The sequence below is a fragment of the Hibiscus syriacus genome, unplaced genomic scaffold (genome assembly GCF_006381635.1).
Source record: "Hibiscus syriacus cultivar Baekdansim isolate YM2019G1 unplaced genomic scaffold, ASM638163v2 tig00110557_pilon, whole genome shotgun sequence".
Classification (NCBI taxonomy): Eukaryota; Viridiplantae; Streptophyta; class Magnoliopsida; order Malvales; family Malvaceae; genus Hibiscus; species Hibiscus syriacus.
Window position 1 is genome coordinate 28,906 of NW_024062780.1, and position 11,911 is coordinate 40,816.

General features: G+C 36.7%; 3 protein-coding genes and 1 non-coding gene across 4 annotated transcripts; 2 read left to right on the plus strand and 2 right to left on the minus strand.

The window, feature by feature from the left end:
• Nucleotides 1-693: 693 nt before the first annotated feature.
• On the minus strand, nt 694-8,802 carry LOC120131946 (50S ribosomal protein L9, chloroplastic-like). Its single transcript, XM_039148804.1, has 7 exons — nt 8,546-8,802; nt 8,340-8,467; nt 8,140-8,185; nt 7,596-7,693; nt 7,459-7,506; nt 6,786-6,940; nt 694-705 (listed from the first exon to the last, which is right to left on the minus strand). The coding sequence occupies exons 1-6, from the start codon at nt 8,687-8,689 to the stop codon at nt 6,820-6,822; spliced, it is 585 nt and encodes a 194-aa protein (XP_039004735.1). The 5' UTR covers nt 8,690-8,802; the 3' UTR covers nt 694-705; nt 6,786-6,819.
• On the plus strand, nt 1,382-2,415 carry LOC120131947 (zinc finger protein ZAT5-like). Its single transcript, XM_039148806.1, has one exon. It carries the CDS (start codon nt 1,533-1,535, stop codon nt 2,379-2,381), a length of 849 nt encoding a protein of 282 aa, XP_039004737.1. The 5' UTR covers nt 1,382-1,532; the 3' UTR covers nt 2,382-2,415.
• On the plus strand, nt 6,022-6,094 carry TRNAV-UAC. The gene has a single exon. It is a non-coding gene; the product is annotated as a tRNA-Val (tRNA).
• Nucleotides 8,803-9,607: 805 nt separating the features above from the next.
• On the minus strand, nt 9,608-11,716 carry LOC120132015. Its single transcript, XM_039148866.1, has 5 exons — nt 11,261-11,716; nt 11,035-11,184; nt 10,669-10,929; nt 10,380-10,574; nt 9,608-10,269 (listed from the first exon to the last, which is right to left on the minus strand). The coding sequence occupies exons 2-5, from the start codon at nt 11,158-11,160 to the stop codon at nt 9,640-9,642; spliced, it is 1,212 nt and encodes a 403-aa protein (XP_039004797.1). The 5' UTR covers nt 11,161-11,184; nt 11,261-11,716; the 3' UTR covers nt 9,608-9,639.
• Nucleotides 11,717-11,911: the final 195 nt, after the last annotated feature.

Consider the following 11,911-nt stretch of genomic DNA (forward strand, 5'->3'; position numbering starts at 1 on the left):
TTAATAGATCGTGGTATCTTAAATCTATAACTTTAAATGTAAGCAAACCCCATTAGGAGTAAAGCTGGTATTTTAATTGTATATAGCTTGTGGATGTAATGGGGGCGAAAGTATTTTAATTGAAAATTAGTGAATATTTTTGAAAATTTGAATATATTTTTAAATTTAATATTTACAAATATTAACCTTGTGAGATTGAGACATACTATTAATCTTATATAAAATATCAACACTACATTTTTTTCTACTTTAATGTTTTGTTATATTTTCTTAACTAAAATATATTCAAGAATCTACAACTTAAAAATAGAATAATAAAATAAAATTTCTTTAAAATATATTAGGATGGAGGCTATTTCATTATATTAGTTTTTATGGCAGAAATGTAATTATATAAATTATAAGGTCAAATATATCATTTAATACCTTATTTTGCAATAAGCTCTCCTAAACCGATGAATTTTTTGGACGTTTTCATTTTTCAGCTTACTTGATACAATAAGTTTTTTAAAAAATGTGTTTATCAAACACTAAAAACAGAGTGTTTGACTATTAGTAAATTATTTATACTCAAATAAACTAATTTTTTTAAAAAAAAAAAGTGTTTACCAAACACTCGGCGTCAAACACCCCCACTGTCTTCGCTTATAATGGTTTTTATTTATTTATTTAAATTAATTTGGGATATGTAACATGGCTGCCAAACTGTGTGCCAGAAAGTTAACATCACCTGAATTCCTAACTCACGCCCTTTTTTCAGCACTGGCCCCCTATTTCTAAACTCCTCCCAAGCTTAAGATAATCTTAATTTTGATATGTGATTTAATCCTTATTATTTACTTCAATTTGACATCTGACTTTGATTCTAAACCACAAATTGATCTTGATTTTGGCATTGAAGTGCAATTTGACTATTGGCTGTTCTAGATACAATTTGACACTTAACTTTACTTTGAGATGTAGTTTGACCCTTGAATATACTTTTTATAATTTTAAAATTTAATGGTCAAATCATATATCAAAATCATTTTTATTTTTTTATATATAATTTGTGGGTTATATAATGATTTTTACTGTTTTTAATATCAGATTCCGTAACAACTTCAAATAATTTTTTTTATAATTGATAAAATAATCATTAAATCAAGGAATAAAAGAAGAATTAGTGGTGAAATTACTCAATTTGGTATGATTGGTCTATTAGTGATGAGGACTTTTAGAAAATTAAAAAAAGTGAAAATAAACTTCTTCTTCCTACTAGTAATAACACATTCGGAAGTTTGAAAGCTAAACAAATGGCGATGGTAACTATTCACGGGGGCGGCGTTCTTAATACTACAAAGATTTTCAATATATAAACCAAAATTTACCAACAACCCTTATCGCTATATATAAAAATCTCACTACTCTCTCCATCTTTGCTTCATTCATTTGTTTCCCGTAGCTCCTACTCTGTTACTTTGTTAGGTCACCTGGCTCATTTTGATTGCCTTCACCACAATTTTTCTTTGTTTTTTGAGGGTAGGGTGGATATGGAAGCTCAAGAGGAATTTGATCATCAAGCCTTGATCATCAAAGGCAAGCGTACGAAGCGTCAAAGATCATTGTCCTCGTTCGGTGTCACTGTCACCGTGACTTCTAGCTCGTCGAGTGCTTGCGGCGGTGGACCGGCGGAGGAGTACAATTCAATATCATCACCGGTTACTTCCGGTGAGAGAACAGAGGAGGAGGAAGACATGGCTAATTGCTTGATCATGTTAGCACAAAGTGATGGACCGAGGCGGAGCAATATTGGAGAGAGATTCCAGATGGTTACCGCGACTTCGAACAAGGGTGTAGCTTATGCGTACGAGTGTAAAACTTGTAACCGATCATTCCCATCGTTCCAAGCACTAGGAGGGCATAGGGCAAGCCACAAGAAGCCCAAGGGAGCCATGGCGGATGACAAAAAACCGCCTGTTCCGGCAGTCAAAGATCATGTTATCCAAGACGCTGATCAATTCAACGGAGAAAATCAAGCTGTTGTTGCTTTACAAGTAGGTAACAACAACAGCAAGGGTAATTGCCATGGGAACAAGGGTTATAAGATTCACGAGTGTTCAATCTGTGGCTCCGAATTCTCGTCCGGTCAAGCCCTCGGAGGCCACATGAGACGGCACAGGGCGGCGGCGGCAAGCAACCAAGCTGCCGTGAGTGTTGAAACTACTAGCAGTCCAATGGAGTCCAGAAATGGCGATGGAATCAAGCCTAGAAATATTCTACCACTGGATCTTAATCTTCCTGCACCAGAAGATGATCCACGTGATTCCAAGTTCCAATTTGGAGCAGCCCAACAAGCTATTGTTTTCTCCACACCAGCTTTGGTAGATTGCCATTACTAAATTACAAAAAAAAAAAACAATGAATCAATGTGAATCATATATAATTAAATCATTCCAATACAATATTATTTACAATTTTCAATTGTATTCTTTGGTTTTTACTTTTTGATGATCTACTCTGAATACTTTGAGCTAGTAAGTGGTTAGTATTCAAGGTTGCCCTCCATTCACGAAAAGTGAGTGATGGAACCATATTTTATTTTATGGGCCTTTCTTCCTTTAAAATTTTATCTGAAAATAAAAGATAAATTAATATTCGGATTATTTCATTTTTTAAAGTGAAAGAGAGAGTGATGTATCACACTAAAAAAGAGAATAAATACACACAAGAATTATGGGGGAATGGCTATCTAGGGTTTGCCACCACCACAAACTAAACTCGTGGATTAGGTTATCTTTACTTTGTGAGTCTCCTTTTTTTTCCCTTTTGGATTTTCATTAATAAAGCTAAAAATACTCTCATATATATATATATATATATATATATTCCTTCACACACACTCTCTCTCTCAGAGTACATGCCACAGTCTGTTTCATTAAATGGCAAGGAATAAATGGATAGCAAAGCTGAGTTGTTAACTGCCCAACTTATAGATCACTCCATTGTTTTCTAATTTTTTAATGGTCCACCCTGCTTTAAGCTCCCACCACATCTCTTCCTCCTTCACCCCGTTTATCATTACTGTTGAAATACGTAACATATTCATTAATTAACAGTAATAATCATAATTAGAGTAAAGTACCTTTCACCTAATTAACTAAGATATCCCTTAGTTTGCACGTCACTTAAATGACATTATCACCCATAGTCAATTTTATGATATGAAATTGAAAAGGCATGGCCTTATGACGAAATAAAGAAATGAGAGGGGTGAGTTGATAATTTACCCACTTCACTGTTATGCATAAATGGAGTTTGTTAACTGTAAGTTTGGGTGAGTGCTTGTAAGCAAATCGTGTGGACACGTTGCGTGAGACCATGTCCTAATTAGCTTTATTTTGTGTAGACGATTACATCAATAATGCTTTTCCTATAGGTTTATCATTTATACTTATTTATCATCCAAAACATTTCAGCCAAGTATAATTGTGCACGTGTCATTTTTAAAGACCACTCGAAATTTGAAACCTAAACTACTAAAAAAGGGTTCTAAATCTCATGCGAACAGACCGCATGGCCGATGTCAATAGTCTGTATGCATTACATAAAAGGGTATTTCTTTAAAGGGTATCGTCCAACAGAGTGACATGTGGTGCCTATGTATATCTTAAACTAGTGTGGCGTTCGACTTCACAGCTGGATGGCTATCCAAATCTCTTGGCTTTCAGCTTTTGTGCTTCTCTCTTGTCCTTGTGGGTCAAGTCATGAAAGTGACCAAAGTTTCAAGGCTTTTGCTACCTCTGACAACTACATAAGCAATAATATTATACAGTTACTATGGTCTGCTCTCTTGTCCTTTTGGGTCAAGTGTTAATTTTTTTTTTCTTTTACAATCGAGGGTTTCATTTGTATTTCATTATTAAGTAATGGGTAAATTACACGGAAAATCACTAAACTATGGTCATTAATTAATCTTGTCATCGAACTATTTTTTATCTCAATTAAACCACCAAACATTTTAATTGATTCAATCAGACCACTCTCCATTAAAAAAATAACGGCATGTCCGACGTGGCTGTTATAAACTAACGACGATGTTTTTATATTATTATTAATGCCAGCTGAGAAGACATAGGGTTTTTTTCACACAAAACCGATTAGGTTCCTTCCACCATCCTCGCCACCACCTTTGTTCCTTCCACCGCTTTCTCGGTGGCATAATGTGCCGCAATCTTCGTTTGTCCACCCATCTACGCTACATGCTGAGCAACTCGATGAACAGTATCCCTCGCTTGTCCACCCTTCTCCGCCGCATACTGAGCGCTTTGACGAGCTGTTTCCCTTGATTGTTGACCCTTATCTTTGGTGTATTCGGCTGCGGTGTTAAGCGCTTGGGCGACCGATTCCTTGGCCTTGTTATACCGTTCTTCGGCAGCGCGTAAAGTCTCCATTGAATTCTGTTGAGTTGTTTCTCTTAGCTTAGATATCTCTTCTAGAGATAGTTGCTATCGTTTCTCGCCACCCTCTTCTTTATCGATGTTCCTCAGTTCGTCGGTCGTTTCCATGCTATGCCTTGTCTCTTTATCGCTCTTGTGTTTGCCCATAGACTCCATTAAAGCACCTGCACTCTGCTCACGTTTGGCATTGAACTCCATTGAAGCACATCTCTCTTGTTTATTTCCACCGATCTTCTCGTGTTTGAAGCCCTGAGACTCCATTGAAGCACCTCTGATTTGTTGTCCAGGCCCACCGCTCACTTCAAATTTCCCTATGGCGTAATTAGGCTCTCTCGCCCTCTCTTCACCGTGTTTTCCTCTTCCGATTCCTTCGTCATCTCCCTTTCGGTGGTAGTACACGTTGCTGTCTAAACTTAGAGCCATTATCTCCCTTTCTTGGTTTCCATATTGATGTGCATCCATTGTTGCACTACCCAAAAAGTCCTCCAGTTTTGGGGAAGAAGTGGGCACAATCCCTTCAACAGAAAAAAATATGAGAGTATAAGTTTAACATAAGGAAAAAGCAAATAAGAGAAGCATGTGAAAAATGAAAACATAGAGAGTCATCTGATTTAAGAGGCATAACAAACAATGGAGCGTGAAAGCTTTCAGTTTCTCCAACTCCATAGCAGATTCCAGACCCGTTTAAGTAAGAAGGCAAGTAGAAGCTTGTAGGAACAACATTAGCAGTAGCTGGTGAAGCTTGACTATACTGATGGTAGTGATGATGACGGTGTTGGGGATCAGTAGGTACCTCCATTTTCATGTGGGGTGAAAGAGAGAAACCCAACCAGTTATTATTGTTGCCATTGTTACTACCGTCATTCACATTCTTCTTCTCTCTCTTGCTTTTCTTTTTAAGAAGTTTATATACCCAGATTGAAGGCAAACTCAATCATTGAAGCCAAAATAAACTAATCATATCGAATATGTTGCATGTTTCCCCATCTGAAAAATGTTGGATTTGTGTTGTGAGGTTGAAACGCCGATTGGAGCTTGAAATATAAGGAGAAAAGGTTGTGGAGAATATGGAGATACGTGCTTGAAATTATCTCTTCTTCTTCCTTCACTCTTTGAGTGCCATTTATTTATTTTTCTTATATTTTAATTGACGTGGCGTGGTGCATGTCCATGACGTGGCGTGGTGCATGTCCAACCTGGAAACAATACGCTTATTGAGTAGCCACATTATTTTTTTAACGGATAGTGGTCTGATTGAATCAATTAAAAAGTTTGATGGTTGAATTGAGATAAAAAATAGTTCGGTGGCAAGATTGATTAATGGCCATAGTTTGGTGGCCTCCCGTGTAGTTTACCCTTAAGTAATTTTGTATCAATATCATCTCCTTGTAAGTTTGACATGCATGTAATTAAATTATCTGTAATTTAAATTTTACTTTATTAAACAAGAATTCTCTAGAATCTCTACACATTGCATGAGAAACTTAAATTTTGTGATTCGTCTGGTCAACCCCCCCCCCCAAATTAACTTCTCTCCGAGCTATATAATTATTAATAAACAACATTGTTTAGAAGACAAGTAGTTGCTGTGGTGTAGTGGTTATCACGTTAGTCTTACACACTAAAGGTCCCCAGTTCGATCCTGGGCAGCAACATCTTTTTATTATTTTTCCACTGGATATTTTCCTATGCAGTTCAAATCAGGATCGTAAAATGAACCAGATAAAAAAATCCGTACAAATACCCCCCCACCCACCTAAATAGAGCGATGGAGAATAGCTGTTTCAGATAAAATTTAAACAATCTATAAGAACACTTTTCAATGTCTCAATACATTCTAAAAGAGAATAATGAACTGGAAATACAAATAAAATGTTCTACAAACACCCTTTTGAAGTTGCCCCGGATCTTGTACCTCCTGCAATCACAAAAATTCAAGAACTGGAAATACATTATCATATGATTGCTCAACCGTTTAAAGTATAATTAACAAGGTGTCGAGAGGAGGTGCCTTCTCTTTCTATGTTCCACTACTTTACAGATATACACTCGACACAGGTATGTTTAATTCTTTTCGAGTTTTATTTTCTTTTTCATGTATTCGTAGAATCTTCGAAAGAATCGGAGTAACGTAGCTGTCAACTTTTGATTAGAAAAAGTTCATATTCCTTGACGTCTCAGTCTAAATTCCTCGTCTGATAAAGGTAACAACTGGCAACTACTGACAGCAAAATTTCGTAAGAAACCAAAACCAACATGAGGAACGGTTTTCACTGACGAGATGCAAGAAAAAGGGACTCCTACTTTTACAGTCAATGTTATTATCAGTTTCAGATGCTTGCATACCCTGGCTTCCCCATTTCCAGAGAGGAACTTGTCTTCAGTTAGCAAAAACATTAACTCTGACTCGAGCAGTAACTTCAGGGTGGAGCTTCAGCTCTGCAATATATTCTCCTGTTTCCCTTATCTCTGGAAGAGAAACAATTCTCTTGTCTACATCCCTACAGATCAACACAAGAGTAGTTGAAAAATTAAGCAACCATAGCTAAGGATGAAGGTGGATCGGACATCTATAAATCTCGAATATCCATTGGATATTCGAACAACTAAACTGAATCCACTAAGGATGGTAAATAAAATATCCCAATCTGAAAAAAGTGGATATGGGAAACCATAATTGGAAGGCAGTTCATCCAGCTAAAATACATGTAGAAATCAAACTTAATATCATTACTAAAGGTGTGACACTGAAACTTTTATAATATCACAATTCACTAACAAAATGCAAATGATTCGTGTTTTTGTAACTATTGGCTGAACCAAACTAAATATATGTATCGGTCTGTCAGTTTCAATTGTTCTCTGTAACTGCAGATGCAATCAAGAACGGTAGTGGGTCATATTCATAAGCTAAGGCAAAAAGCTTGAATTCTTAGTTAATGCAAATTAATTTTGTGAACAAATTGCAGAGTTATGATGCTTATTAACAACTAAACCCCACAGATTTTAAGATCGATACCTTTGAAGCTGTGCCTTGATAATGTTTACAAGATCTTGAGCAGTAACACTGACAAAAACAAGTGAATATTAGGGTCAAATATAATAAGTGAAAACCTAAAATATGAACTGCTTAGTATGGATTCGGATCCTACTCACCTTCCAAAAATTTGCTTTCCTTTTCCACCTTTTCGCTTCACCTTAAAAGCTCCAATAGTTTCGAATATTACAGCAAGTTGTTGTGCCTCTTCTTTTACCTGGAGTAAAAACCAAGATCATCTAACAAGATTCAAGAGTCCACGGGCATGAATATAACATAATTACCCTGGTAAAGCCACAAACAACAAGCTAGGAAACAGCCATAAAACACCAGGTGGAAATGACATTAACATAATTTTTTCATTTTATACCGGCTTGGAGCAAACAAAATTAGTTTTCAATTAAACTGAACAATGAACACCTCAACACCATAAAGAAGCACTGTCCAATATTACTCCATACCATCGAAGCAAACACATTCAGAAAAACGAGCACGCTTTGACAAGTTTCACTCCAATCAGGGAAGACCCAATTTTGACGAAGCAAGCTTTCTTTCATTCTCAAATCATTAAGATCTTCAGTGGACCAATGGGGAATAGATGACCACAATGATATTTACAAATTGTTAACATAAAAAATTCAAAACATGTGTCACTGAACTTACCCTTTGCTTCTCTGCTTCAATTCTTTCCTCCTCCACTTTCATTTCCCTGAGGGGTAAACCCATTAATTATCCCAAATCAAATGTACATTAATACTTCAATTTCTTAATTGAATAGTGAATACTATTGTAAAAGCAAAGGCAATACAAATTTAAAATAAAATTAAAAATACAAAAGAACAGAGGTTCGGGTTAAAAATTACTTAAGCAAAGCAGGAGTGATAATCTGGGCTTTTCCCATAGGCAAAAGATAATTCCTGAAATACCCAGATTTCACGTCCAAAAGCTGCCCTTTTTTCCCAAGGTATTCTACATCCTCCTTCAACATTATCTGAAACCCATCATTATCAACAACCACTCAATCAAATTACTAAAAAAAATCAACTAGATAGGAAACAATTTGCTTAACCTTTCGAGTTTTTTTAGCTTTCTTCTGGGCAAAAACCACGAAGACCCTGTTTCTGTCTGCTGCTTTTGTGGCCTCGTTTTGGGCTCCTCCAAAGCTGTGAAGCCATGAGAGTGTGGATGCTGCTGTAACTGTAGCGGTTGCCATTGCCACTCCCCAGGAAAAAGCTCAGTCTGTTTTATCTTCGTTCTGTCCCTCCCTTTGTAATCTTATCTGCTATGCATTTGATTGTCACTCTTAGCGACCGTTTTATGTTTTGCAATCGGTCGTTTTGAAGCAATATGGTAAATGGTGGTTATATATATTTGGGTAAACTACAGTATAAGTGACCGACCAATTATATTTTAGTAATTATTTTTTTAGAAAAATATGATTAATGATATGCTTTTTTTCCTATTTAAGGACAATAAAACCTTTTTTATTTAAAAACCAATAAAAAAATTCTTTAAAATTAAAATGTATTTCTTTATTTTAAAACTAATAATTACATAAGATCATAATTTAATATTTAAATGTCAAAATTAAATCCAATTCAAATAGAATTTATGCAATTATGTACTATAACATATCATAAATCAAAACGGCTGGAAAACTGCTTGATTTAAAAATCATTTCGATCATAAATAATTATGATTTAATAAATTATTATCCATAATTAATAATGTCCTTTTTAAAACTAACCATTCGTAACTTAAACAAAAAAATATCTTAAACAGATTCGAATCAGAGCAAGCTAGAAACTTTTTTTAATATACATGTCACTACCGACGATTACGTCTCGGGATATTGAGACGGCTGTGAGGTTGGTTCTTCCCGGAGAGTTGGCTAAGCACGCTGTGTCTGAGGCCACTAAGGCTGTTACCAAGTTTACTAGTTCTTAGGTTTCGCTGTAAATTGTTTGCTTTTAAGGTTGTTTTGTCTATGGGTATTTATTGTATTGATCTTAAATTGGAATGCAAATATCTGCCTAATTAGTTATTCTATCCCCTTTTTTGCATTCTACTGTTCAAAATTTATGGGGGATTTTTTCAAGCACGTTTACAGACTCAGGATATAGATACAAGATGATAAATTTTGGGTTCTCTCCACACAATTATTTAGAAAATGCTAATAGTTTTACACATGATCTTATTAGCGTATTCTCGGCAAATCCTACACTTCTCCGACGCCAAACACCTCTGTTTTGTTTCCTTTTCCTTTATCTCTTGTGACTTCTTCTCAAGCTCCTGTATCAAAGCTTCTTCTTCGGCCCTTAAACATGCAACCGCCTGCTTCAGGTTATCGCAATCGCTGCGTGCTTTGAGACCGAAATAGCCTTGAGCGATTGTTTTCAAATATTCCATGGCAAATTCGACGTCAAATTCACTGCGTTTTGCATCCATGATGGGGTCTCTCAACTTCCATATAATCTCTTCCGTAACTAGTTCAAGCGACCGATCACTCATCTCCTTTATGGCAGCACAAAACAAAACGAATATGTTCTGAACAGCGTGGACACTGAATTTGCTTTTTCTGGTAATATCACCATACACGTTGAAGATATTTTGAGCAGTAGAGACCAGAGGCGTTGGGATTTTATACTTGCCAACGATTTCCCTGTCTCCATCCAACAAGTTATCAAAACTGTCAAGGTCGTCCGATTTGCTTGGAACATTGTCATCTGCAAGGCTTTGGATTAGTTGATCCACAACCACATCAGAATACTGCAACTCAATCATTGTCCCAATCTGAGAAATAATATATGTTAGTGAAAACAGAAAATCCAAACCATCTACTACGACACTGAAAAAGCCAAGTAGTGTAACGCAATGGGACAATTGGGGGAAGGGGGGGATACCTGGAGACTACCAGGTCCAGGAGATTCCTTTTGCAATTGCAATTGCTCCTCTCTTTGCTTACGGCTGCTTAGCTCGATCTCCATTTCAGGGAATTTATCCAACATGTACTCCATTTTGTCAATGCCACCAAACTTAGACATCAATTCCTCGAATCGTTTGAAATCTTCCACTTGTCCTTCATACATATCCTTTTGCTGTAACAAAACGTTGTTTTAGTACACCCAGAATGTTCCCTAAAAAGGCACTAACGCTCGGATGGGCATAGCTTGTAGGGGACGAGAAGTATACCTGTCGACTACCAGGAGATAGCGGAAAGGGAAAGGATTCCAGTTCCTTTTGATTATGTAATTTTTGCTTGAGGCCCTGTAACTCGACCTCCATTTCCTTGTATTTCTCCACTATGGATTCTGTTTCCTGAATTCCCAACTTTGATTTCATTTCATTTACTTTTCGAGATTCTGCCACCATATTCTTCAATTTAACCAACACTATGGAACCCATGTTCTCCATTCCTCCGTGCTTGTGGGACATGGCCTCCAATTCCTTGTCCTTTACATCATTTAAACTAGCATGAGGCGAGTGAATAATTCCATGGTTTATTTGATAGAATCAGATAAAATTGCAGCATATTGAATTTGAGGAATCCTAGTTTACCTGCTTTGGCTGCAGTCTAAGTAACTCAGAGTTGATGCGTATACTGTGGTTAATAAATGACTCCATTTGGACAATTCCCCCAAATCTGGACACTATTACCATCAGTTTATCATACTGCAGCTTCATCTTCCTCAGCTGACTTAACTCTATCTTTATTTGCCAGAAGAAAACAAATAAGTAACTCGTGTAGAAATTGGAGGTACATAATACAGAGATCTTAATTTACCTTAAGCTCTGCCCGATACTTTTTATCAGCTTCTCTCTTCTCTTCATTCTTTCAGTTTCAGCTTGTTTCCCTTGAGTGAGGATTATGGGTTCTCGAGACTTGCGCTTCTTTCCATTCCAGCCTTTGGATAATGTTTTCCCTGCTTTCCCCACCGACTCATTTAAAGCTTGACCAGCATGATCCATGTGGCTTGGGCCTGGTTCAAAGTACCACACTCCATCTTCAATGCCTAATAGCGAGTTTTCATGAGAATTGAACTCAGTGGCTCCATCTCCTAGTGTTGGATATGGTTCCCAATTCGGATCAGTCAACGCCATGGAAAACATGTCCTGGGGCATATCATTGGCATCCGGCGGCGTGACTAAAACATCAAACATCCAATTACAATCCGAAGCTTGACCGTTTGCCAGGGAACCGGTAATAGAGTTGAACTGTTGATCGGCAATTGAAAACTCTTCGGTGATTGAACTTACTGGCTGTGTGAACTCGTTCAGATTTTCTTGGCCCGGTAGAGTTGACATGGCTATTTCCAACTCAAAAATTATGGCTATCTCCCATAATATAAATTTTTTTGTTTGAATTGTAAATTTTGGGTTCGAGTCAGGTCGGGTTGAGTTTTTTAGAGAATATGTTCAGGTTGGGTCCGGTTCG

Bases quoted from the DNA above. Each gene is read 5' to 3' on its own strand.
- LOC120131946 (XM_039148804.1), bottom strand. From the start codon at position 8,689: ATGGCAACCGCTACAGTTACAGCAGCATCCACACTCTCATGGCTTCAC. The intron at 8,468-8,545 runs GTTAAGCAAATT...GATGGGTTTCAG, and splicing joins AAGCTAAAAAAACTCGAAAG to ATAATGTTGAAGGAGGATGT. The intron at 8,186-8,339 runs GTAATTTTTAAC...TTTACCCCTCAG, and splicing joins ATCACTCCTGCTTTGCTTAA to GGAAATGAAAGTGGAGGAGG.
- LOC120131947 (XM_039148806.1), top strand. From the start codon at position 1,533: ATGGAAGCTCAAGAGGAATTTGATCATCAAGCCTTGATCATCAAAGGC.
- LOC120132015 (XM_039148866.1), bottom strand. From the start codon at position 11,160: ATGAAGCTGCAGTATGATAAACTGATGGTAATAGTGTCCAGATTTGGG. The intron at 10,930-11,034 runs GTAAACTAGGAT...AATGATGTAAAG, and splicing joins TTAGACTGCAGCCAAAGCAG to GACAAGGAATTGGAGGCCAT. The intron at 10,270-10,379 runs GTATCCCCCCCT...ATTATTTCTCAG, and splicing joins CTGGACCTGGTAGTCTCCAG to ATTGGGACAATGATTGAGTT.